At 40.9% G+C, this 27,706-nt stretch overlaps 2 protein-coding genes across 26 annotated transcripts in view; one reads left to right on the forward strand and one right to left on the reverse strand.

Annotated features, from left to right (window-relative positions):
* The window catches only part of RIF1 (replication timing regulatory factor 1), a 128,341-nt gene extending 118,771 nt beyond the window's left edge, over nucleotides 1-9,570 (forward strand). The window contains exon 38 of the transcript XR_004053086.1: nucleotides 9,420-9,570. The gene's annotated coding sequence lies outside the window, so the exon portion shown is untranslated. The remainder of the gene's footprint in view (nucleotides 1-9,419) is intronic.
* Nucleotides 1-27,706, reverse strand: part of NEB (nebulin) — a 232,162-nt gene that overhangs the window by 46,462 nt on the left and 157,994 nt on the right. For 23 of the 25 annotated variants that reach the window (XM_030916035.1, XM_030916034.1, XM_030916031.1 and 20 more), the window contains 20 exons: nucleotides 24,444-24,557; nucleotides 23,301-23,498; nucleotides 22,874-22,978; nucleotides 22,146-22,250; nucleotides 21,201-21,308; nucleotides 18,701-18,805; nucleotides 17,770-17,877; nucleotides 16,776-16,880; nucleotides 16,573-16,677; nucleotides 15,497-15,595; nucleotides 15,031-15,141; nucleotides 10,569-10,673; nucleotides 9,826-9,930; nucleotides 9,477-9,581; nucleotides 6,569-6,673; nucleotides 6,300-6,404; nucleotides 5,584-5,688; nucleotides 4,155-4,259; nucleotides 2,694-2,798; nucleotides 340-444 (listed from right to left, as the gene is read on the reverse strand). In XM_030916035.1, coding sequence (XP_030771895.1) covers nucleotides 340-444; nucleotides 2,694-2,798; nucleotides 4,155-4,259; nucleotides 5,584-5,688; nucleotides 6,300-6,404; nucleotides 6,569-6,673; nucleotides 9,477-9,581; nucleotides 9,826-9,930; nucleotides 10,569-10,673; nucleotides 15,031-15,141; nucleotides 15,497-15,595; nucleotides 16,573-16,677; nucleotides 16,776-16,880; nucleotides 17,770-17,877; nucleotides 18,701-18,805; nucleotides 21,201-21,308; nucleotides 22,146-22,250; nucleotides 22,874-22,978; nucleotides 23,301-23,498; nucleotides 24,444-24,557 — 2,208 coding nt within the window. Of the gene's footprint in view, nucleotides 1-339; nucleotides 445-1,913; nucleotides 2,019-2,693; nucleotides 2,799-4,154; nucleotides 4,260-5,583; nucleotides 5,689-6,299; nucleotides 6,405-6,568; nucleotides 6,674-9,476; nucleotides 9,582-9,825; nucleotides 9,931-10,568; nucleotides 10,674-15,030; nucleotides 15,142-15,496; nucleotides 15,596-16,572; nucleotides 16,678-16,775; nucleotides 16,881-17,769; nucleotides 17,878-18,700; nucleotides 18,806-21,200; nucleotides 21,309-22,145; nucleotides 22,251-22,873; nucleotides 22,979-23,300; nucleotides 23,499-24,443; nucleotides 24,558-27,706 lie in introns of all 25 variants that reach the window. The other 2 variants (XM_030916036.1, XM_030916012.1) reach the window with 2 other exon arrangements.

Here is a 27,706-nt window from a genome sequence, read left to right on the forward strand (position 1 = left end):
GACCACAAGCGTGCACCACCACATCTGGCTAATTTTTATATTTTTAGTAGAGATGGGGTTTGGTCATATTGGCCAGGCTGGTCTCAAACTCCTGGCCTCAAGTGATCCACTGCCTCAGCTTCCCAGAGTGCTGGGATTACAGGCATGAGCCACCATGCCTGGCCACAAAAATTCTTTAGTGGGGAGGAGAATCCTGTGCATAACAGGGCATCTCACACCACTGCCTCCCTCCCACTAAATGGCAGTAGTCTCCAAGACTTTATGACAATTTAAAATGCCCCTCGATGTCTGCAGATGCCCCCTGAGTTTGAGAAGGTATTCAGTGTTTCTTGCACTTACATCGCTGATTTGTTTGTTGACTTTTGTAGTACGCAGGTGTTCTGGAGTATCCACAATTGAGGTAAATTTGTCCTTTGATTTTTCATAGTTTTTCCTGTATTTGATCTAAATTGTGGAAGAGAAGAGTTAGCTCTTGAAACACCAGAGTGGGAGATGGTATCTAGCTTTCTCTTTAATTCCTAACTGAAAATGTTTACTATAAATTTGTGTCTGATAGCAAAAGTGTAATGGAGTGAGCAGATGATAGTACTACTACTAATTTCCTTTTTTTTTTCTCCGAGTGGAGTCTTGCTCTATCACCCAGGCTGGAGTGCAGTGGTGCCATCTCGGCTCACTGCAACCTCCACCTCCCGGGTTCAAGCAATTCTCTTGCCTCAGCCTCCTAAGTTCCAATATGTTTTATACACATGTACTCGGAGGCCCCCAGAGGTTACGAGACTGACCCAAGGGCACATTTAGACCAAATCTCAGAGCAGGACTAGAACCTGTTCTCTGGAGTCTGACAAATATTGTTTTACTCACAACATATTGTATTGAACATGTACAATCTCCAAAGGCATTTCTCCATATCAAAGATGAAACAGGGATGTAAAATAAAGAATGAATATATATGGCTTGAAGTATTTATCATTTTAAAAAATTCATTTGTTTTTGCAATTTTCAAGTCATAATTATTTTCATGCACAGAAGCTGTTTAAAGCAGGACAGATACAGAGAGCACCATAAAATTTCATGCACAACTATTTGAGGATCATATAAGGACAAAGGAGGAAGTTCAGGCAAACAGGATATTTATAGGGAGAGCTTACCCTCCTCATTTCACATATTGATTTCATGGTAAACTAAAATGACAAAACAAGTTGCTAATAGAAAAGCTCAATTAACTTTTTTTTTTGTCTGGGAAAAATGGTATTTTACTAACATTGTGTCTGGTAGTTACCAATTATCACTGTTTATTGCTGTGTCAAATTTACCTTTCAGCATGTGCTGGAAAGTGCATGCTTCAGTTGGCCTCCTAAAAAGGCGTTATTATCAGAGACACTGTTAACCAGTGTGTGTGGGATCAGATGTGCTGGAAATAACCTAGCAATTCAGGATCAAAGTCAAGAGGCGCCATGAACATATACAATATTCATAGAGCTGCACGGTAATCCTCATCTCCCCGCAACAGTTGTAGTGATAATTGAACAAGGGACACATTAGATGAAAACATTAAATATTCAGACCTTTTACATGCTGTTTAATCTACTTACTATCTTCAATCTCTGAGGAATCTATTTCTTTGAGGCCAATACCGAAAAGTATAAATTAATGTTATACCAATTTGGAAATAACACTTGAAAGAATCAGTTAATTTTATTAAGAGTTCTGAAAGTGTCAAATGATGTACAGATGACCACTGTCCCATCACCTTTGGCCACTTTCAAAGGTCATTTACAAGGAATGAATATTTACGTAGCTTTACCATGTGAAGCTAGCATGGGCAGGGAGTGGGAGAGGACATCAATGAAAGCGTACAAGGGAATGCATCCAAGACTTCTAAACCTCCTTCTTCACATCCCATCAGACATTACCTGGCTCCACATATGTGAATTGTAGAGAGCAGTCAACATATCTGGACGCAGAATTTCATTACATCCATGTTGCAGAAACATCTTGGCACTAGATTTATATTTTCTCTGTCCATGCAAAGAGCAGTGAAGCACAAAAGAGACTTATGAAGACAGAAAAGAACACGGCTCTATATCCCAGTCACCTCTGAGTGAAGAGATGTAGGCATACACACTTTATGTACTCACATATGTGTGGGTGAAGACATCAAATACGTCATAATGCCAAGCAGAATGACTGCAATGCTTGTGGTTGACCATTCATAGTCCTTGTGAATAGGGTATGATACAGCTAGTTTCACTTATGTTACCACCAAAATAGCTTTATAGAAAAGACAACATGTTTGGAATAGAAAGATATATAGTAAGGAGTTATGTCTTCTTTCCTTCTATTAATTTTTGTTTTTTTGTTGTTGCTGTTGTTTGTTCACTTGTTTTTTGCTTTTGCAACTCAATCTGCAGTTTACAGTTGCAGTTTTTAAACAGGTTCTCCAGAAGAGTAAAGGATGGGAGGACCCAGCTTTTCCTTTCATCTTCACCACAGCACAAGTGAGAACACAGAGCATGGACTGGCGCACTCAAATAGCTGATAGGCTCTTTGGGTGGCTAGACAGATACTTTGAAACAGAACAGCCCAATATCATAGGCAGAACCTATGACATCCTTGCAGCAGACGGGACAACATCTCATGAGAAACCGGGAGCACAGTCCTGCCTGGGCCACCGGCCAGCCCCATCACAGTACCTGACTGATCTGGTCGCCTGCGGTCTTAGCCAGCAGATGTCTAGGCTCATCCACTACCAGCTGGTATTTATCTTTCCGCTGCTCATAATCAGCTCTGTATTTTTTCTGCTCAAACATCATAGCATATTATAGCAAGAGTACAACTTCAAGGCTTACACAGCAATGTCTCAAGGTAAACACTCCAGAGGGCCACAACATGTCATCTCTAGTGGCAGGCTCCCAACACACCCAAGTCAATAAAAACAGGGAAGCAAAGAGAGTCAAGTGGAGGAAGATTACCTGAAGAAGGCTGGAGTGTGGGATAGGTTAGATTTATGACACTGAAATTAGAGTTCCTTGTGCCCATTTTCCATCTTTACATATGATGCCATTGGCAATGTTAGGTTTTATGGCATTTAACAGTATATTTAAAATAGGGTACTGATAAGCTACAGGTTTACTATCTAAGGCTGTGAGAATCTCAAAGCATAACTGATGCTAAAACATCCTGAGAAATTTGTAACAGTCTTCTAATACTATTAACGTATTGGGTTATAAAGGAGACCTGGAAATTCTTCATGAAATAGGAAAACAGAAACAAAATATATCGATATTATATTCATAGGAAGCTACTGGCAGTAATTCTTCAGGGTTGTCCAGTCTGGAAATCTACTGAAAGTGAACAATCAAATGTAAAGACAACAAACAACAAAAAGTCACACATTTAAGTAAATAGACCATTGGCTACATTTTCATTTTTAGATACATCGTACTAATTTTCTCATGCGATTTTTGAACTTATGGAAACCTGTGAAAAATCTGAAAATAGGAAATTAAATACAACTTTAACTGCAAAGCCATCCCAATATTATAAAACCATCCAAACTAAATAAATTCATTGCTTGTTTATTTTAGCCATGTTGAGCTAAATTTAACTTATTGAAAAGATGGTTACAGGAAAGGCTGGATAAAATAGAAAGAAAAAATTGGGGTGCAAATGGATACTTCTGTGCACCAATATATGTGGGAGTAACAATGGCAATATCTTTGAAGCATGAATCACAACTATTCCTTCAGCATAGCTCTTCTAATCACTGACATTTTGGTGCCTTAGTAGAGGATACTCAATTAACCTTGAACTTCTGCATCTCCCAAATCTATACAATATTCTATATAAGGGAGTTCCGCCGACAGTCAAGAAAATCCTTTACCTCCCTGGTATTGTCACCCACAGGGCTGTGCTGCCCTGCGTTTGTGCTGATGTTTGCAGGACTCTCCCACCACTTCACTTGTTCTTATTTGTAGTTTGGCAGAGCTTGTTGGACGGTGACATTATAGAGTCTTTTCCAAATCTTTAGTTAAAATGAAAACTTAGGACGGCTTTCCTGTCATTCTGTGTATTGGGCTTTAATTAAAAAAAAACTCTGAGACTTCCTTTAGGGAATTGAATAGGCTTAATTGGAGCAGTTTATTCATACATACCTCATTCATCAATTGAGTTGCATACTTGAAATGCCTATTGATTGGAGAGTCGGCAACATACTTGAAATCTGACTTCGTCCTTTCAAATACTTCTTTATACTTATACTAGAAAAAACAGAACATGGTTACTTGACAGCAGGCTATGATTATCTTAAGAATGAGACATGCTGTTTATCATATCATATAATTGTGATAATTAATTCATAGAGCTAACACATATTCGTTTGTTGGTTTGTTTTGAGGCAGGGTTTCACTCTTTTGCCCAGGCTGGAGTGCAGGGCATAGTCATAGCTCATTGCAACCTTCGCCTCCCAGGCTCAATCGATGTTCCCACCTCAGCCTCCCACGTAGGCGGGACTACAGGTGGTACACCACTACGCCTGGCTAATTTATGTATATTTTGTAGCAATGGGGTTTTGTCATGTTGCCCAGGCTGGTCTCGAACTCCTGGGCTCAGGCTATCCCCCTGCCTTGGCTTCCCAAAGTGCTGGGATTACATGCGTGAGCCACAGAACCCAGCCAAGCTAACACATATTTACTGATTGTTTATTCTACCTCCAAGGCAATGAAGGGTAGAACTGCCTAGATGTCTTGAAAACTGGCCCAAAAGTGGACACTAGAAAACGCTCCCATTGAATGGATGCTGAATAGATTTATTTTCCATATTGGGCAAAAATCTAAATATTATAATTATTATTTAAATATAATTATTATTTAACTTTGAAAGTATTTTCATGTGCACTTGAAGGCTTTTAGTACATTAATTTGAAGATAGTTTTCCAGCAATTAATCAGATAATCATAATCTTCTAAGAGCAGGTGTGGGGTATGATCCTGTTTTTAAACAGCTTCATGAGTTAGAATGGGTTTCACCATTCCATAGTGTTGTAACAAACAAAGAAGAATGTGCCCTAGAATGAATTTAGCCCACAACATCTTCTTAGACGTTTTATTTACTACCTGGCATTTTTCAGGAAAAAGTTTGCTGGATCATCTCGTACAGATCAAATGCAAGTGAATTGAATTGCTTTATTTTGTAAATAGGAAAATGAGGCCATAAAAACTAGATGGTTTGCCTCATGTCATACATTATTTGTGGATTAAAATAACCTCACTTTATATTGGCTATCATATCAGCTTTAATAGGAGAAACTATCCAGAGACATATTAATAAGGAGAGAGTTCTAGAAGAATCATGAGGGGCTGAACTGAGATGACTTTTCATCAAATTCAAACAAATGCCTTCAGTCAATGAGGTTAATACCCAAGAGTTTCCTAGGAGTGAACAATTCAGCATGTACTCAAACTATAAGGTCTAGAAGCCATGATACGGATGGAAACGTGAAGGACTATTTCCTCAGTGCTAATTCTCTCTGTGGGTACAGGTGTGTGTCAAATGGATGTGGCCAATTCTCCTTGAATATATATACCTTGCTGTAGAGAGTCTTGTTCTTTTCAGCCAGAGTGAAATCAGGGGTATCATAGGCATAGCAACCAATGCCTTTAAGCCAAGTCAAGTCTTCCTTGTATTTTACCTGGGAGAAGAACATCAAAGAGTTCTAAGAAGCCATCTCCAAACAGCAGTATGTTAGTATCTATACAAGTGGAACAAACAGAAGCCCCACCCCTTGAGGTATAATTTCAAAGAAGTTTCCAGTAATACTGACCTCTGGTATATTGTTCTATAACATATGGAAGTTTTCCATTTTTAATACTAATTAAAGCAATTCAAATTTAACAAGCATACTTTCCTAGAGAGTATATCATTAGCTTAGCAGCTGTATTTTCATACACAGAGTTGAACTTCTACTTCTAAGTGAGCATTGTTATGTGTCTTAATTGCTTCATGAAGTTGTCACTTCAATGGATCAAAAATAGGCTATTTCCTAGATGATATATATCACTTCCAGTACTGTAATATGGTATCATACATTTAGGAGAAAAATAGGTTTATAAATTTGAATATACATTTCTTTCTCCCAAGTTGAAATTCACTCACTTAGCAATTGAGTTTTATGATTTAAACATCCACACACAAAATCTAAAATCTAGCCAAGTGTTTCTTCAGTGTTTATGAAGTGTTTGATTTCAGAGCTTAAATGGGAATATGAATTTATATGTGAAAACAGAAGATGTCAACACTCACATCACTGACTGCGTCAGTGACTGCTCGGTGGTGGAAATGCTCCGGACGATCAGGAATGGACCTCCAGATACCCAGCTGGCTCATGTAGTTCTCCTTGTATTTTATCTGTTATAAAAAACACAAAGACAGCTGTAAGTCTTACCCAAAGTTAATGTAAATATGGCTTCTTCTCTCTGGAGAACTTCAGAAGAGGGAGATTGCTAAAAAATATGTGTATCTATATGGTGAGTTATAGAGCCCAACACAAGTAGAAATATTTAGGGACATACTTTACTGATGTCATCTGTGACTTTGCGATGATAGACAATGTCTAGGGCATCTTTCACGGTGTGGTATTTTCCTTTGGTCTTTTGAAATGTTTCTTTGTAGCGTAGCTAGAAAGAAAAAGCACATGAATTACAAAAAACTACCAAGTTAAATAACTGAGCTCTTTTACGCTTGAACTCTCTTGTCTTCTCTCTTTGGTTTTCCCATGAATACATTTAGGAAAAATTTTAAAGCTTTTTTCAGACCCTAGAAGAGAAAAAGAACATTAGGAAAAACTGATGAAATCCAAAGCAACTATGGAATTTAACTGATCATAATGTATCAATCTTGGTTCATTGGTCATGGCAAATCTACGATGGTGATATAGGTGTTGGCAACAGGACAAATAGGGGTGTTCCCCTGGGTGTGGGGCATGTGAGAACTCTGTACTATCTTTGACACTTTTTGGTAAATCTAAGACTACTTAAAAGTTTTTTAAAATGTAAAACATAAACCAAAAGCTCATTTGAGAGGGAGAAAAAAAACCCCAAACAAACATAACATTGTTGAGCCCAAGATACGCTAATGTACCTGGAAAAGGGAAAAAGGTCTAGCTTCTAACTCCTGGTATTAAAATGCCTTCTCAGACGGGCGCGGTGGCTCAAGCCTGTAATCCCAGCACTTTGGGAGGCCGAGGCAGGCGGATCACGAGGTCAGGAGATCGAGACCATCCTGGCTAACACGGTGAAACCCCGTCTCTACTAAAAATACAAAAAAACTAGCCGGGCGAGGTGGCGGGAGCCTGTAGTCCCAGCTACTCGGGAGGCTGAGGCAGGAGAATGGCGTAAACCCGGGAGGCGGAGCTTGCAGTGAGCTGAGATCCGGCCACTGCACTCCAGCCCGGGCGACAGAGCAAGACTCCGTCTCAAAAAAAAAAAAAAAAAAAAAAATGCCTTCTCCACTAAGCAGTCTTAAAACTTTATTTCATTATAATCTTTATCTTTGTGATATTTCAAGAGAAAACAGCTCTGATTCTAAACTGAGAATATCATAGAAGATTTATCTAATCTACACAAGATGGGTGCTTCTCTGCACAACCTATTTTCAACGTCAAACAGTTCTTTTCTTTTTGGGTAGCTCAGCAAACACACAATGAAAGGTGTCTTTTCTTTGACTTTGTAATTTTGTTTTTTTAGATGGATCATAAGATTGCTTAGATCTACTTGTGGGGCTAGCCACGGTTAATACACTGAATTAAATGCCAGATACTACCCTTGTTACATTAGACTATTGTAAAGATCAGAGTTATCAGAATTTCTACTGATAAAGCCCTAGGAATGGCGCTGTCTAGTGGGGCATGATGAATCCCAGGGCCAATTACCATGTGTGGTCACTGCTGTAAGATATTAATTCAGCTTGGTTCAAATAAATATTCAACAGTAACTTTGAAGTGATAATGATGAAGGATGTCACATGAAAACTAAAAATATCCTAGAAGGTAGATTTTGAGGGGAGTATATGATTTTTTCCCAGTATGTATGTATGTATATGTGTGTGTGTGTGTGTACACATATATATATATACACATATATATATACACACACACACACACACATATATACTTTTTTTTTTTTTTGAGATGGAGTCTTGGTCTGTCGCCCAGGCTGGAGTGCAGTGGCACAATCTCGGCTCACTGCAAGCTCTGCCTCCTGGGTTCATGCCATTCTCCTACCTCAGCCTCCCAAGTAGCTGGGACTACAGGCGCCCTCCACCATGCCTGGCGAATTTTTTGTATTTTTAGTAGAGATGGGGTTTCACCGCGTTAGCCAGGATGGTCTTGATCTCCTGACCTTGTGATCCGCCCGCCTCGGCCTCCCAAAGTGCTGGGATTACAGACGTGAGCCACCGTGCCTGGCCCCAGCTTATATTTTAAGCACTAACTGGCATTGCCTTTTTCTAACTAGTAGGCTCTTCTCTGCTCCAAATAAATATTCCTAACAAAATTATGGAACTGAGATATTGTTCACATTTGCTGTACCTTCTCTTTTCTGCTTAGGGTGTACTGCAATTACCTTAAGATGCCTTGAAATCCTAGAGTTATGTTGCTAAGTTGAGGGGGTCATGAAGTTGGCTTGATTTTTGGGTCAGTTTAAGTCCCAACATGTCTAGTCCTCTAGGGGTGTGGCTCTGGTAATGGGTACAGTGAATTCCTGGTTGGGCCCTGAGACACAAAACCTGTAAGGACTGGCTATTTACCTTGAAGTCACTATTTCACATCTTCATTAACTGATTATCACCATTAAAAGGCAGCCTTGCCCTCGATTGTGTGATATGGAAAATGAACATCTGTCCTCCCTAATTTTAACCACTGTGTCATGCATCATTCACATGCTCTATATGCAATTAAGAAAAGAAAGGGAACAAACATTTTCTGAGTGTCAACTAGGAGCCCAGCAGCATGCTAGACACATATACATTATCTTGTTTGGTTTTACTTAATTATCACAATTTTCATTGTCATTCCACATATATGAAAAGAGACTCGGAAAAATTAGACAAATGATATAGAATCATACAGCAGGCAAGTAATAGCATCAGGATTTGAATCCATGTCTGGCTGACTCCAAGACCATAATTTTATGGATAAGTAAACTGTCAAGTATCCCCAGAAAATGCTACTGAAGAATTACAAGAAAGGGTCATATTTTTACTCAGGAGAGAATTGAGAAGAATAGGCTTCTGGTATGTCTCAGCTATTTTGCCTGACTGGTATTCTTTGGGCCATTTTTTTTTCCTCCTTAAAAAAAAGTGTGTTTTTTTCCTGGGCCATGACTTAGAACTATGGATACGGCTGAAATATGTTATGTTTCTTAGGTACTTCAACCTCAGCTCTCCCTATCACAACAGAAGAAAAAAGGAAAGGATGCATACATCGCTGGCATTCCAGTAAGCCCTCTTGGCTCTGATGAGGATTGGCGTATCTGGAACTGGAGTGTACTTGTCCTTCATCTTTTCATATTGAATCTTGTACTTTTTCTGAGAAATAAATACAGAAGAGAGAGACAAGTTTAAATGTCTTCCCAATTCCCAACCAAGCCACAGGTCTTGTGGAGGGGCACAATGTGTTACACACTTTAAGTGAATAGCTCTGCCTTTTGTGTCTTGATGATGCTGAGCACCATTTATAGTAATGAACTCTCTGATCAGAGGTAGCAGGGGAAGGTTTTCACAAAGTATTTTTCCTTTTACCCAGTGCCTCAGTGCTGAATTCCTATCTTACCTCGCTGACCATGTCCTTCACGTCTTTAGCGTGCTTCAAGGCTGTGGTCTGGTTTCCAGCGTGATGATGGGGTCTCTCTTTGGTGGCAAGTTCAACATACAGATACTGAATAAGAGAAGAAAGTGAGGTGTCACAGAGATAAAGCATTTAGTATTTAGCATTCAGTCCACTTCATTCATTTCTAACCATTCAGCGGGAAGGTGGTATCTGCTTACTGTCCTGATGTTTGTTTGCTTGTTTTTTTGTTATATGTGCTTCTGTTCATTTGTTTCTCTCTGTGTCTCGTATTTGAAAACACATATACATACTCCAGTTATCTAATATGCCTACTGCTGAGTATGAGCCAAGCAAAGCTATGTGATAAAGAATGCTAACAGAAGAGTGAGAGGATTCTGATAGACCCCTCAACATATTTTCCCCTCATTTTTGCTTGAATGCATGAAATATAGCTTGGTTTGTCTGTGGATAACAGGAAGATCTTACAGAATGATCAAGCAATTATTTTCATTAGTTTAAGTTCACAGACTTCACAAGTTTTATAACACTTAGGAAAGAAGATATGGCATCCCTTGTCTGAGTAAAACACAACCATAATGATCATGGCCCCAAAGAGAACTGCTTCTTCAAGAGCAGTGTTAGTGGGCATGAGGTTGCAGCCAGGACAACCAAGTGTGTGAGTCTGCCACTGGCCAGGTGACCCCCTGTGATGCTTGAGTGGCAGGTTTATGAACCTCTGAGCTTACCTGACTCTGAAGCTTCTGCCCTCGCTTGGCTCTTAAAAGATCAGGAGTATCAGGAACTGAAGTAAAGATTGACTTCTGCTTCTTGCCTGCAGCTCTGTAGACCAGCTAGACATAAACGAAGTCATCACCATCATTTCTGTTTCATGAGCATGTTATGTTCTCTGCAGATGCCTTCACTGCTTTTACATAGAAAAGGTAGGAGCCCTCCCACTGCAATGATTGCAGTTTCTTCCCAATAAACCAAGCTTTTATTTACCTCCTGCACCCTCCTTTTCTCTTTTCCCCTGTGTCAAAACAAGAGACATTCTCTAGCCTGTCCAAAATTCAAGCCTCCTGCTGTGTTCTTGGTCCCACTTGCAGTTAGTTGTCCCTTCTAGTACCCTATTCCAGCAATTGTCCCCTTCTCCTCTGTATCTTCCATCCTTCTTGTTTTCCCAACCCTGTCTTCACCTGCAAACAGACTCAAGACCTCCCGTCATTAATTAAGCCTTTTCCAGCCTCTAGCCAATGGCCTTCATTCTTCTTTTCTCAGCCAAGTTGCCTGTGTTTCTTCTTTGCCTCTCTTTTGATTAATTTCTCAAGACCATAGTTTGGCTCCCCCCTACTCACACCAATGAAGTCACACTCATTGAGACTACCAAGGACTTCATGATTGCCACGAACACTTCTCTGTAGCAACTGAAGCTGCTCAGTGTTTCATTCCTGAAAACTCTTTTCTCTGGCTTCCATTCCACCATTCTTCCCTAGGTGGCCTCCTGTCTTTTAGGCCTCCTCATCAGCCTCCCTCTGTGGTTCTGCTCTCATGCAAAGGCTGCTGTTAGCTGGGGTGAAAGATTGGCCCCTTTCACCCAAGACATTCTCCTGGGGTGATCTTATCTGTACCTGTGATCTCAAACATCACTTTGAGATTGATGACTTCCAAATCTACATATCCAGTGTCTTTCCTGAGCTCCAGACCCAAGTTTTCTGCAACTTTCTGAATTTGGGTGATTTACCATGTTCAATGTATAATTCTTTATATTGCCTCTATCTCTATCTCAAATTGCTTCTCCTATTTTCTCTATTTTGCTAAATGACTCTTTGATATCCCAGTTACTCAGGTCAGAAACTGCGGGGAGTCATCCTAGGCTCCTCCCTTATTCCTACATCAAAATGCTCATGAATCCTGGGCTCCTCACTTTGTGATATTTTGAAATCTGATTCTTTGCCAACACCACTGCTCTAGTTCAGCCTTCCATCTTATTTTCTACATGTCGAAACCACCTGCTCAACTCCTCTATTGGACCACTCCACATGATTCACACATCTTTCAAAAGTCTGAGACACATATTTTTTTAATGCTCAAATCTATTCTTCATAGAAATAATTCTTCAATGATTTTTCATAAGGTCCAAGGGCATTTACATAACACCTACAAGTCTTTATAACCTGGCTCCAACCCATATTTCTGTAATAGCTTCATTTCCCAGTGTCCTGCCACACCCCCCATGTGCTATGTAAACTACTCCCAGTTACAAGAACTCATTATGGCTGCTTTCACAGACTGTCCTTCCTGCCTTGAATGTTCTTCTCCCTCTTATTTGCCTGGAAAACTCCAAGAGTCCGTGCTGTCTTGACTATTCCTATATAAGACCATTTATCACACTGATGCCTGTTTCTTCTCCAAGACTAGGGCACAGCAGTTCAGTGGTACGATCCTTTCATCAACTAGAGCTCAGACAAAGGGCCTAAAAAATAATAGTTCCCTAATAAATGTTGAAGGAATTTAATATAATGAGGCAAATGAGAAAGAACAAATGGAAACCAAATAAATTCTAATCATGGATATAAATACCAGTTGAACAGATAAAATGTAAGAAATACACATACACACACACACACGTCAATTTCTTTAAATCCGAATTGTATACCACTGCAAGTTAAAACAAAGTATAACTCGTGGGTTTGGGGCTGATTTTTTCATGTTACTATTGAGAGGAAAGAGATAAACTAAATGAAAACTTAATGTTTCTTACAAGCTAAATTTTGAGTAAAGTAAATCAACAACTCATATAATTTTATGGTTAAAATGAGCTCAAATCATCATTTAGTCCAATTCTTCAGTTTAGGAAATTAGGGTGCTAAAGTTGTGAATTACATAAGGTCATACAGCTAACTGGAAGTAAATCTGGGACTAAAACCCAATTCCCCCAAGCCATTTTTTTCTTATTTTTAATTTTTATTTATGTATTTATTTTTAGAGACAGGGTCTCACTATATTGCCCAGGCTGACCTCAAACTCCTGCACTGCAGTGATCCTCTGGTCTCAGCCTCCCAAGTAGCTAGGACAATAGGTATGTACCACTGTGCATGGCCTCTATGCCATTTCTAGAATTATACATTTCTCTGTGTATTATATTTCCCCTGTACTTAGGTATGCATCGCTTATGCTTCTTGGGACAACATGCCTGCTTCCTAGTACTATAAAGGTGTATATGTCAAGAATCTATACAATTGAAAGACAAGTCAAAAATCAGTAACTTCTTTTGGCCATCACACTTTTTACTAACTCAATGTTTTCTAAACTTTCCTGGTATTAACTCCCACCACGGTTCTTATTAAAAACGGATTCGTAGGCTCTGTCCCAACCCTTCTGAATTCAGGGGAGTGGCTTGGATCACTCTTATGTGATCTGGGTCTGGGTCATTCTTATGGAGAGGCAAATGTGGTGCAAACTGCTCTACTGAAAAATATCCATTCTTCTTCCTCAGTGCTGATGCGCAATTTGCACAAAATCCCCCTGGGAATTGAGAAGAGGAGAAACTAAAGTTTTAGATAATTCTGAACCCAGAAAGCCAAAAAGAGTAAAGGTATTTCAGAGTTATCTTTACTCTGAAGCACTGTAAGTTACCATTTATTATTATTACGATTATGATTATTTGGTAGCTGGAGGAGAGATGTGGTGCAGTGGTTTTCAACACAGGTTGCATATTATTAAACAGAATCTCTGTGGAGCATCTAAAAGTATACAGATGCCCAGACACAGAGAATCAGAGTCTGGTGTGGAACTAGGGGTCAGGGCCCTCTCTGGGTGGTTTTTAAATATTTTACAGGTGATTCTCATACTGAGCCAGAGTGGAAAAGCACAACTTTACTAGGATAAAAATAACATAAGCATTCCAGTCTAAGTGCGAGCACTGGCTGAAATAACACAGTGAAGCTTTTAGAAAGCAAATGGGCTCAATGTTGCATTTGCAAAAGCTGAAGAGTTAGTGATCCTCTGTCTCTGGCTCACTGAGCATAGGAAGCTGCATATCCCCTCCACTGAGGGTGACATTTGGTATTTCAGGGCATCGCTAAGAGCATAAGATTCCTAATCAGCAGCCATCAGAGCTACTGAGAAGGATGAAATGGCCTGGAAGCCAATGCTCAGCTGGGTGAAGCCACGATACAGAATGGTGAATGCACAAACTGTTGAATGGAGCTACAATACCAGAGAGACAGTAGAATGAGAATGGCCAACTGACCTATAAGAAGAGCAACCATTTACACTTGTGAAATGCCCTTTGGCAAACATGCACATCTGTTATGGCCAGGGCACTATGGGACACACATAAATAACATGGGGTCCAATCATCAAGGAAACAGCACGCTAGGTGAGAGAATCAGATCTATTCACAAATAACTGCAATATATCAGGAGCCTCAATGCCAAATGAACATGAAACTAAGTAGTCTGTTTTTTACTGATGGGCAGCAGAGCAGGGAGCCATTGAAGACTTCTCCAATGGCACTGCCATGTTCAGGGCTCCTGATAGCAGGAATTAATGAAAATTTTGAAATAAGTTTAGAGACAACAAAAATAATAAGTAAGAAGCCCTTTCTAGGCCAGGCGTGGTGGTTCATGCCTGTAATTCCAGCACTTTAGAAGGCCAAGGCGGGTGGATCACCTGAGGCCAGGAGTCCAAGACCATCCTGGCCAACATGGAGAAACCCCGTCTCTACTAAAAGTACAAAATTAGTCAGGCGTGGTGGTACATGCCTGTAATCCCAGCTACTCTGGAGAATGATGCAGGAGAATTGCATGAACCTAGGAGACGGAGGTTGCAGTGAGCTGAGATCACACCATTGCACTTCAGCCTGGGCAACAAAAGCGAAACTCCATCTCAAAAAAAAAAAGAAAAGAAAAAAGAAGGTCTTTCTAATCTATAAAATCATGCAAAACCCCTCATCAGCCCTAGACATAGAAAGAGCAAGTATGAATATGCTTATCTTACCAAAAGGGGGCAAAATAAGTAAACTGAGGTAAAGTACAGTTGGCTGACTTGCTTGACATAGTAGCCATTCCACAGTTAAGAGGGGAAATATTTTACCTGCCACAGTTGCCTGAACAGCGATCACTAGAGGAACTAAGAACTTTGTGGAGTAATTTAGTTTGTACTGGTCAATTTGGTTGACTTTAGTGACAAGTAAAGTGTCCTTACCTCACTCAGATGTGTCTTCAGTTCTTGCACTTTTCTGTATTCTGGAGTGTCAAGCACCACTTTGTATTTGTCTCGCATCTTCCTTGCCTTATCAGTGTACAGGTAATTAGACTAAAAAAAAAAAAAAAAAAAAAACAAGAGAAATACAAGTTGATTAATCACTTATAGGATTCATGTCATGTTGTCTTTCAAATGTCTGGCATGTGTAAGCTGAGCAGGGCTTTCATGTGTCCTGGATGTCTTCCCAGGCAGAAGCAAAAACAATTGTCATTTAAGGAAGCTCAGCACCTTCCACAGGAGGCACAGATCACGTTAAGCAGGTGATAACCGGCTCGAGTGAGTTAATGGTAAATTTCCCCTTAAAAGTAGCTGCAGGCTAAGATCCCTTCTGCCTAGCCTTGGAGGCTGGTGATGGGGGCATCCAGCTGTGCAGGGGTAATTATGCATTGTGATGATGTGCACTCACCCAGAGCTTCCGCAGGTGCCGGGAGCGGACCATGTCAGGAGTGTCATACAGGAAGCAGCCAAATCCCTTCAAGACCTGCAAGTCCTCTTTGTATTTAATCTGAGAGGCAAACACAGAAATATAGCTGGTCATAAGCAAATGTAAATCAGGAAACACAAAAGATGGAGTAGCAACACTTCTTAATTACTGTATCTTTCGTTTTGGTTCATCTACTTTTTTTTTTGAGACAGAGTTTCATTCTTGTTGCACAGGCTGGAACGCAATGCCAAGATCTTGGCTCACTGCAACCTCCACCTCCCGGGTTCAAGCAATTCTCTTGCCTCAGCCTCCCTAGTAGCTGGGATTACAGGCGTACATCATCATGCCCGGCTAATTTTTGTATTTTCAGTAGAGACGGGGTTTCACCATGTTGGCCAGGCTGGTCTTGAACTCCTGACCTCAGGTGATCTGCCCACCTCAGCCTCCCAAAGTGCTGGGATTATGGGCATGAGCCACCATGCCTGGCTGGTTCATCCACCTTGTACTCTTAGTTTACTTGCACCCAAATAAGTCATGGGTTTTTTCATTTAAGTCTCCAGCCCCGAGGTGAGGAGAGAACACTGCTATTATTTTATTACTGTAATATTGATTGGAGAAAAGAACAGATTGAATGGATTGATCTTTTAGGAGGAGAGAACATACAAGGAGAATGAAAAAAGTGGCAGCAAGAAGTTGCTAACGGGGTCAGAGTAGGGATGAGTGAGAGGAAAATACTCAACATGACCTGGGACGGAGGCCACATAGGGAGTTAGGGAGTGAGGAGTTGGAATGATTCCGTGTTGAATGTAGAATGGTGGTCACTGAGTGATCAAGAGTAATGGCAATTCTGTCTTTCCCAAGTGGTCCTCTTATTACTGTTTCCATAGCTGGAGAATTGTGGCATGCTCCTCCCACATTGTCTTACCTCCAACTTGTACTCTTTGTTTAGAAGTGCTTATCAGAAAAGGCTGTTCCAAGACCACTGGTTGTTTTAACTGCTGAAAGCAAGCCTGCCTCTTGTTAAGACTACTCCAGAAAGACCCCTACAAGATGCTTACATCACTGGTAATGTCTCCTACGTAGCGGCAATGGATCACTTGGGGTGTGTATGGCAGAGAGATCATGTGGCCCTGCATCTTGAAGAAGTCTGATTTGTAGATCAACTAAAGAAAAAAAATACCCAAAACACATGCATTAGAGACCGAATGATTGACATTCATCCCTGGTCTCTACTCCCTGTCTTTCCTAAGAAAATACCCACCTCACTGACAGCCTCTTGTGTCTTCTTGACTTGGCGGATCTCAGGGGTATCGGGAGTTGTATGGATCTTGTCTTTCAGTTTGTGGTACAATTCCCGATACAGTCTCTACATTGGAGGAAATATCATTACAGGTATTTAGTAAGGGATGACGAGAGCATCTACTGACTAATCAAGAATAAAATATTTTAATAAGGAAGAAGGGAGGAAATATCAAGGATATAGAAAATGATTGAGATTAGGAAAAAAGGAGAAAATGAGAGTTATTTCACTTCGGTGAAGAATTCTGAGCACAAAGCCTTCCACTTTCTATCAGATGGTTGCATAGTAGGATCAGATATGCAAACCAATAGTTGGTGTAGAAAACCAGGATCATGAGTCAGACTAAAATGCAAACTTATTAAAGATTTTTGAATATAAATGTCAAAAGAAGAAATTATTTCCTTTTTTTTTTTTTTTTTTTTTTTTTGAGGCGGAGTCTCGCTCTGTCGCCCAGGCTGGAGTGCAGTGGCCAGATCTCAGCTCACTGCAAGCGCCGCCTCCCGGGTTCACGCCATTCTCCTGCCTCAGCCTCCCGAGTAGCTGGGACCACAGGCGCCCGCCACCTCGCCCGGCTAGTTTTTTGTATTTTTAGTAGAGACGGGGTTTCACCATGTTAGCCAGGATGGTCTCGATCTCCTGACCTCGTGATCCGCCCGTCTCGGCCTCCCAAAGTGCTGGGATTACAGGCTTGAGCCACCGCGCCCGGCCGAAGAAATTATTTCTTTAGAAAAGTTTTGCATCATAATCTATGGACCCGAGTCTCTCCAAGGCATTACCAGATACAAAAAAACCACTGCTGAGAAATATCAGTATCACAATGTGACAATAAGGACCTTTTTCGTTTTTGCTGGTATGTAAGTTTACAACTGAAATACAATTAATTCTTAATGCATTTCAAACAAAGCCATGGCTATTAAAACTCAATATGTCTCTTGGAGAATCAGCATTCAGGTACCTCGCTGGTAACATTGTTGACTCTCCGGACGTGGACAAATGGAACATCTTTGGGACCAAGTGTATACCCATATGCCTTGGTGTGTTCATAGGCTTCTTTGTACTTGAACTGCAAAAGCAAAGTTGGAATGAGATCAATGATGGGTAAACAAGAAGCGACATTACATTTCTGCAAATAGAAGAGATGTCACCTTTATTTGAAAAATTGCTCTTTTTAACGATTAAGTATGAAGAAAAGTCATTGACAAAATTTCAATATTAATCCAAGCCTTGAAAATTATGTTTTGTAAAATAAAACCAGGCCCAGAAAAGAATAAAATTCGACCTTGCCCAGGTGAAATCTGTTTGTAGGGAGGTATGCAAAATGCCAGAGAAAATCTATATTTTTAGCCCCAATCTGGCTAGAAAATTAGAAAATACAATTAGGTGTTAGATTAAATCTATCATATCTGTAGACATAGATATAGATATAGATATACACACATACACACACACACATATATATATAATATACTTCCAAAGATGTTATATCTTCTGCAGTGAAACATAGCAGAAGGAAGACAATACTATCACCACACCTCAGTAGTGCGTGTGTGAAGTTGCATTTCCAGTAAATGGCTTGGGATAATTCAGGGTGCATCTGTGCAAATTAAGGCCAGCAGAAGTAGAGGCATCATGACAGCCATGGGCCCTCAGCCAAGGCTCCCACAAACATCCTGTTCTAACCTACAGGGCTACCCAGGCACTGCTGAATTGCAGAAGCGGTCAATTCCATAGCACCCCTCAAAAATGTGCTGTCTCTCCTCTCCAGCTCCCATCATTCTATCAGTTTGAACCTTTAGGGTGTGACTGGAGGATTAGAACAGGCTATTATTATGAGTCTTCTGCCACCCCACCCTCAGACCCATCTCAATGAAGAGGAGACTACTCACATAACTGCTCATGTAACGGGTGTCCTTGACGTGTTTGAAGTGAGGAGTGTCACCTGGAAGTCTATATCCAGTGGGCAGGGTGCGCAGGCTGGTTTTGTATAGATTCTGCCGGAATGAGGAAGAGCAGGTTAAATGACATCTGGCATCAAGTAACTGATCTGAGCTTAACAAATCACATATCGCTCATGTTAGGTTTCTGACTAGATACTTAGTATACTTATGCTCACTGAATTGATTTCAGGAAAGAATTAAATACATTCTAAGAGTCATAAAATGAGTCAGATTACTCTTCACTTATTGTTTTGGAAAAATAGAACAATGAGCGAAATGGTTTATTGAAAGTAGTTCCTGGCCAGGTGTGGTAGCTGACATCTGTAATCCCAACACTTTGGGAGGCCAAGGCAGGATGACTACTGAAGGTCAGGAGTTGAGACCAGCCTGGACAACATAGCAAGATCTCACCTCTCCAAAAAATTAAAAAATTAGCCAGGCGTGGTGGCGTGTACCTGTAGTCCCAGCTACTTAAGAAGCTAAGGTGAGAGGATCACTTGAGCCCAGGAGTTTGAGATTGCAGTGAGCTGTGATTGCACCATTGCACTGCAGCCTGGGAGACTGTCTCCCAGGCTGTCTCCCTGTCTCCAAAAAATAAAAATAAAAAAAATAAATTAATTAAAAAGTAATTCCTCTATGCTTCTGAACATATGCCCAGTTGGCTGTATGGCATCTAGCAAGAATTTGGGAAATGCAGAGAAGACAGGTAACCAAGTGTCAGCTCTGCCATTACTGTGTCCTCAGGTGATGATGATATGCAAACCATCACCAAGATATAGCCAGGCACATGTTTGTATTACCCTCTCCTGCCTCCTCCAAACACAGTATGTTGACATCAGGCTGGGAAGAGGTCAGGATGCACATGTTCATGGCAGAAAGGGAGGACAGGGAGGAGTGTCTGTCTGTGACCTTAAATACGCTGTCTTGGAGTTTAGGATTAAGAATTACATTTAAGGCCGGGAGCGGTGGCTCAAGCCTGTAATCCCAGCACTTTGGGAGGCCGAGACGGGTGGATCACGAGGTCAGGAGATCGAGACCATCCTGGCTAACACGGTGAAACCCCGTCTCTACTAAAACATACAAAAAAAACTAGCCGGACGAGGTGGTGGGCTCCTGTAGTCCCAGCTACTCAGGAGGCTGAGGCAGGAGAATGGCGTAAACCCAGGAGGCGGAGCTTACAGTGAGCTGAGATCCAGCCACTGTACTCCAGCCCAGGTGACAGAGCGAGACTGTCTCAAAAAAAAAAAAAAAAAAAATTACATTTAAAATATGAAAAACCAAATTATTTTTATTTTCTAGACAGGGTCTCACACTGTCACCCAGGCTGTAATGCAGTGGCACCATCACAGCTCACTGCATCCTTGACCTCCCTGGGCTCAGGTAATCTTTTCACCTCAACTTCCCAAGTAGCTGGGACCACAGATGCATGCCACTCTAATTTATTTTTGGGATAAATAATTTATTTTGGATTTATCCCAAATAAATAAAATAATTTATTTTGGGCCTCTCAAAGTAGCTGGGACCACAGATGCATACCTGGCTAATTTATTTATTTTTGTATTTTTATATAGACGGGGTTTCACAATGTTGCTCAGGCTGGTCTCGAACTCCAGGCTCAAGCTATCCACCTGCTGTGACCTCCTAAAGTGCTGGGATTACAGGCATGAGCCACTGTGCCGGGCCACAATTATTATTATTTTTATTATTATTATTTGAAACGGAGTTTTGCTCTTGTTGCCCAGGCTGGAGTGCAATGGCATAATCTCGGCTCACTGCAACCTCCGCCTCCTGGGTTCAAGCGATTCTCCTGCCTCAGCCTCCCAAGTAGCTGGGATTACAGTCATGCACTATCACACCTGGCTAATTTTTTGTACTTTTAGTAGAGATGGGGTTTCACCATGTTGGCCAGGCTGGTCTTGAACTCCTGACCTCAGGTGATCTGCCCATCTCAGCCTCCCAAATTGCTGGGATTACAGGCGTGAGCCACTGCACCTGGCCCAAAATTATTTTTAATATTCAAGATGAGAAATAGCATGAAAAGTTGAGACCAAATCAGCACCACTGGGTAACACAGAATAGACAGGTTAAATATGCAGGTGGGATCCAGGTTCTTTCTCTTCTGAATTCCAGCAACAATTTCTAATTCCTCTTTTATTAAGGTTAAAGGCCTTGTCTCTGTCATCTTGATTTTCAGCTTTTTGAAAGCAGAGAAGGTATATTGGCTTTCTTTGTAACTTGTAAATATTGCTAAAACATGCCCATTTATGTTAGTTTGATTGCTCCATAGGGGGATCCTGGCAGCTAGGAGGGAAGACAGATTATGCTCTGTGTTTTTGTTTTTTCACCTCATATGAATGGAGCAGTATTTATACAAGGTAAGGTCAAGAGGAAGCAAGCTGAGCTGATGGAATGGATTTCTGCTGGGCACTATCAAGTTCTCACTGCTTACCGAACTCTGGAGCTTGTATGCATGAAGGGCCCGGTCCAGATCCACGGTTTTGGTAGTTGGAGCCACTTTGCCTCTGACACTGTGCACATAGTCATAGTGGTAGACAGCCTGGTGCAGAAAGAAGCATTGTTAGAAGCAAAGAGAATGGGAACCCAGGTCCCTCTTTAAAAAAAATAATGGTAGCCTGCTTCCCTTTGCCTGGAGAACTCATCTGACATATTACTGTGGCTTGTCCAATAGGATCAGAGCCAGCGTGTGGACACGTGATCATACTGAGAAACAGAAGAGATGGCCCAGGCATAAGAAGAGGAGGGGTGGGCATTTTACCACTAGTAGTTCCAAAATAATAGGTCTCAATGTTTGCACTCACTGGCGGGATCTGATATTGACTTTTCAACCTGTGGAGTTAATAAAGAAAGAGCAGCTTTGTGCCTGCCCTGCCTGCTCTGAGTCAGGTGTCAGAGTGGGTGCTTCCTTACGTCCCCATTCTATGCATCAGAATGGGAGGCTCAGATGGAATGGATTAAGTGCTTTTCATAAGCCTTATAGATAATGTGTGGTAGAGGTGAGACTGCACTCCACAACTCTAACTCCAGAGCCTGCTTGCTTCTTATTCTACCATAATTGGCTCTAATTTATTAAATGGCCTAGAAGGAAATAAATTTGCTATGACACAGGGCACAAAAAACAACGTTGGAAGCATTAAGGCACAAAGTTACTTCATAGACTCAGATCACCTACAGCTCTACCCAAGCAAACTGCTTGAATGCATCAGGTTTCAGGAAACAATAGCCAGCAGCATCTTCAGTGCTTTCAAACGCACCAACTCTGGTTTCCCAGTTAGAAAAGACTTGGTACTGCCCGGTCTATGGTTTTTGCCACCTCTGCTTGAGTGGTGGCCCTGCCTTTATTACTGTCCGCTTAACTTCCCCAGAGAGCACTTACGTCACTTAGCTGTTTCCCACTTTTGACAGCCTGCACGTAGACTGGTGTATCTGTGACAAGCTTATAGTCATTCCTTGTTTTCAACATGTGAGCTTTATACTTGATCTGCCAAGAGGAAGAAAACAAGGCCATGTTGGACCATTCTTTATGCTTGAAACTGCTGGTTTTCATAGAGGGTTTGGTTGCTTTTAACTCATGAGATTTACATTCATCAGCACTTATTCAACAGACCGAGATGCATTTGAATTTTATAACAGTGTAACCAACACTTATATGGGGCTTCTAGAGTCTTCTAGGACACTTGATAACTACTCTTCTAGGAAAGTTTAAGCTTTCTTACTGAAATCCTCATTGCAGTATTTAATTTGCCTGGAAAATCCTCTCTTTACAAATAGAGCTTGTCTATAGCATTGCAAACGCTAACAAAAGACACTTTCCTAAAATGGCAATTAAATGCTTGTTAATATATCCAAAATTGCCTAAAACGTAGAAAGAGAAGCCGGTGGTCCCTTCTTTATCAGAGATGATGGTGTACCTGGACCGCACTGTTTAATAAGAATGCCATATGCCTTCCTGAGAGATGGTTGCTCTGCTCCTAGCATCTTTCTCCAGCTCAGCCACCCCCCAGAGCTGGCCTGTGACAATGTCCCTATTTTACATAACCTCCTCTTAACTCTAGACTATGGAGAAATGGAAATATACTAAAGAACAAAACAAGGCAAACTCACATCATCACGTAGATCATAAGCATGCTTGGCATGGAGGATTTCAGGAGTGTCCCAGACGTAGCAACCAATGCCTTTCAGCCAGTTGAGGTCATCCTTGTACACAATCTAGAGGGTTTTGATAGAGAGGATCAGAAAAAAAAATTGATCATAATAACTTAAACACTAAAAACAGGTACATTCTAGACTCAGAAGCCTTTGTGGAATGAGGAGCAAAGGCATCATGCAAAGAGGCTCAGGGGAGCCACAGAACATGCGTACACAGAGCCCTGCTTCCAGAGACAGCTCCGAAGTCAAGTCAGACACATGGACATATAGGGAAGAAATAGTGGAAAAAGGCTAAGGTAAAGAAATGGGTGAGTTTGCTGCTCTTCTGGGTGGGGCCGTGGGGCGGGGCCGTGGAGAGGTCCTTCTTAAGTCACAGGCTTACATCACTGATCTGATCTGTGACTTTCCTGACGTGATCATTGACTTTCAAGTCGGGGTGGCAAATCCATTCATGGAGGTGCAGCCGGTAATCAATCTCGCTGACTTTCTTCTGAGAATCCTTGGCGGTAACCATCTCTACCATGTCGGGCACGATGTGGATTTTCATCTTGTTCTTTTCATAAACTGATCTGTACAAGCGCTGTCAAGTTAAAATCACATGCCAGTTATACAGGAAATTGTGCCAAGGCATCATGGCCATACATGAGAAGTCAGGCTAACCAACTCACAGCAAACAGTTGGGGGCAGGGTGGGGACTGGTATTTTCTGACATTTTCTATAGATTAATAGGGGAAATTTAAAAAAAAAAAGCATTATAGCTGAAATAATATGTAGCTTCTTTACATGTGCACAGTCAGTGTCATATGCATTGGTAAACAGAAAATGTTCAGGCGGGACATGATGACTCACACCTGCAATCCCAGCACTGTGACATCTGCAATCCCAGCACTGTGGGAGACTGAGGCAGAAGGATCGCTTGAGCCCAGGAGTTTGAGACCAGAATGGGCAACATAGCGAGATTCCAATCACTACAAAAAATTAAAACCTTAGTTGGGTGTGGTGGTGCATGCCTGTAGACTCAGTTACTCAGGAGGCTGAGGTGGGATGATTCCCGGAGCCCGAGAGGTAGAGGCTGCAGTGAGCCATGATTGCACCACCGCCCTCCAGCCGGGGCAACAGAGTGAGACCTGTCTTAAAAAAAAAAGGTCTGGGGCTTGGCGGGGGGGAGGAAATATTCCTAGTAATAATACATGGCTATTTTACTTGACTTAAATTTGAAGTAAGGTCTTTGGAGTTACCCTCATGTGTTGCATAACAATGTTTCAGTCAAAAGATTATAATGCTGTGTTTTTACTGTACCTTTTCTATGTTTAGATACACGAATACTTGCCACTGTGTCACAGTTGCCTACAGTATTCAGTACAGTAACATGCTGTACAGGTTTGTAGTCTAGGAGCAATAGGCTATCCCATCTCGGTATGTGGAAGTGCACTCTATGATGTTAGCACAACAATGGAATCACATAACGAGCGGCACAGTTCTCAGAATGTGTCCTAGTCGTTAAGGGGCGCATGGCTGTACTTACATCGATGTTAAGCTTGCCAACTCGGAGGCACCGTGCTGTGTTCGGATCATCGTCAACACTTCTTGGTAACGTATAAAGAGCTTTGAACTTTTCATATTCCTCCCGATATTTGACCTATAGAGAAAAAGTAGAAAGGAAGAAACAGTTTGAGAGAGCAATGGATTTATATTGTTAAAACAGCATAAGACTTAACAGGAAAACCCGACTCTGAGATCCACCCAGCGTTGGGGACACCACTTCTCTGAGCTCATTTCCCCAACTGTACAGAGCAATAGAGCAGTAGCGCCTGCCATGGGGTTATCATGTGGCTGAAATCAGACTGTAACAAAAGTACTTTGAAACCGGAGAGCACTATGAAATTTTAGTTGCTATTTTCAAAACTCCTATAGCAATACTAGTACTTTTACTGCTACTACAAGCAATTCATTTTAAAGATTATGTAATTTAAAAATATTCTCTTGTGGTAATGGCTTTGTTTTTCTTACTACCATGAGTACAAGATTAAAACTGTGCTTAGGAATATCTTTGTTTTTAATAACTGAAAAGTCTGCTGCTAAGAAGACACAATCCTTGGATTTCCGTTTCTACAAGGCTTTCAAAAATACAGTGCAATCAACTTCTGTGGGATAACAATTAGTTCTTAAGTCATGGTGCCTATTAATTAGTGTTCCATGATTATATAAACCCAGGTTAAGACAGAGACTGAGATCCAATCTCATAGCACACAATAATAAAATAACAATTCTTCCACAACTCCGAGACTTGCACCTCTGTAACAAGAGAGAGATGGGAGTATATGTTTGTATCAGAATTCCAGCAATGCTCTTCATTGACTGTAGACCAACCAACATTTCCACCAGATTTTTCCAAAACAGAAAATCAGCTTCTTACATCTAATCTATTTCTCAGCTTCAAAGATGATAGAATTTAAAGACACCCTTTTAAACACACACACACACACACACACACACAAAGCTTTTTCCTAAAAAAAGGTCAGAATACTTCTTTTAAAGGATTAATTTCTCTATGTTTTACCTTGCTCCAAAACCAACTTGCCAAGAATCTTGCCTCTATAATTTTGTTCATGACTCAAGGAAAAAGCCTCTTTTGAGCTTTTTAAATCTTATCTATAATACTTTTCTTCCAAAATGAAAAGTTTGCTCCTTTTTGCAATCTTCCAAATAGAGTTGGGTCTGGCTAAAATCACATACCTTACTTTTTCCTCCAGGTAAAAATTAAATAATTCCATAGGCTGTCTAATGAAGTTTATTTCTTTCTTTCTTTTTTTTTTTTTTTTGAGACGGAGTCTCGCTCTATCGCCCAGGCTGGAGTGCAGTGGCCAGATCTCAGCTCACTGCAAGCTCTGCCTCCCGGGTTTATGCCATTCTCCTGCCTCAGCCTCCCGAGTAATTGGGACTATAGGCGCCCGCCACCTCGCCCGGCTAGTTTTTTGTATTTTTTAGTAGAGACGGGGTTTCACGGTGTTAGCCAGGATGGTCTCGTCTCCTGACCTCGTGATCCACCCGTCTCGGCCTCCCAAAGTGCTGGGATTACAGGCTTGAGCCACTGCACCCGGCATGAAGTTTATTTCTAAGCTGTGCATCTGTAAGTCCAGTAGAGTAGTGAAATCAATTTACTGAGTCACTAGCATTTAAACGAATAGAACAGAATGGAAATGATCAGAGTGCACTGTCTCTAGTCTAGCAGTCACTGCTCTTCTGTGAGACATTTGTGCCAGAAGAAACTCACATAAACTTCAGGGGTGTGTATGTGGGTATGTGAACTTGAAATAAAAAATAAATTTCCCACTGTGAGTCCTGGTCAAAACATGTTTGAGAAATGCTGATTTAAAGTGTTACATAAAAGTGTTCACAATTAAGAGATAAAGTCTCTAATTTTTCTGAAGGAGCACTGGGCTAAGAATGACAATAAAGGTTACAGGGAATTTTACAATTAAAGGTTTTACACAGACTTTAAACCAACAAAGATCAAAAGAGACAAAGAAGGGCATTACATAATGGAAAAGGGATCAATGAAACAAGAAGAGCTATCTTAAATGTATATGCACCCAACACAGGAGCACGCAGATTCATTAAACAAGTTCTTGGAGACCTACAAAGAGACTTAGACTGCAACACAACAATAGTGGGGGACTTTAACACCCCACTGTCAACACTCAACAGATCAACCAGACAGAAAATTAACAAGGATATCCAGGACTTGAACTCAGAATCTCTGTGACACATTTAAAGCAGTGTGTAGAGGAAAATTTATAGCACTAGATGCCCACAAGAGAAAGCAGGAAAGATCTAAAATCGACACCCTAACATCACAATTAAAAGAACTAGAGAAGCAAGAGCAAACAAATAAAAAAGCTAGCAGAAGACAAGAAATAACTAAGATCAGAGCAGAACTGAAGGAGATTGAGACACAAAAAACCCTTCAAAAAAATGAATGAATCCAGGGGCTGTTTTTTTGAAAAGATCAACAAAATAGATAGACCGCTAGCAAGACTAATAAAGAAAGAGAGAAGAATCAAATAGACGCAATAAAAAATGATAAAGGGGATATCACCACCGACCCCACAGAAATACAAACTACCATCAGAGAATACTATAAACACCTCTACGCAAATAAACTAGAGAATCTAGAAGAAATGGATAAATTCCTGGACACATACACCCTCCCACGACTAAACCAGGAAGAAGTTGAATCCCTGAATAGACCAATAACAGGCTCTGAAATTGAGGCAGTAATTAATAGCCTACCACCAAAAAAAGTCCAGGACCAGAGGCATTCGCAGCCGAATTCTACTAGAGGTACAAAGAGGAGATGGTACCATCCCTTCTGAAACTATTCCAAACAACAGAAAAAAAGGGAATCCTCCCTAACTCATTTTATGAGGCCAGCATCGTCCTGCTACCAAAACCTGACAGACACAACAAAAACAGAAAATCTTAGGTCAATATCCCTGGTGAACGTCAATGTGAAAATCCTCAAAAAATACTGTTTTATGAAACCAAATCCAGCAGCACATCAAAAAGCTTATCTACCATGATGAAGTCAGCTTCATTCCTGGGATGCAAGCCTGGTTCAACATATGCAAATCAATAAATGTAATTTATCACATAAACAGAACCAACGACAAAAATCCCATGATTATCTCAATAGATGCAGAAAAGGCATTCGTCAAAATTCAACAGCCCTTCATGCTAAAAACTCTCAATAAACTAGCTATTGATGGGACAAACCTCAAAATAATA

This window comes from Rhinopithecus roxellana, chromosome 14 (genome assembly GCF_007565055.1).
Source record: "Rhinopithecus roxellana isolate Shanxi Qingling chromosome 14, ASM756505v1, whole genome shotgun sequence".
Classification (NCBI taxonomy): Eukaryota; Metazoa; Chordata; class Mammalia; order Primates; family Cercopithecidae; genus Rhinopithecus; species Rhinopithecus roxellana.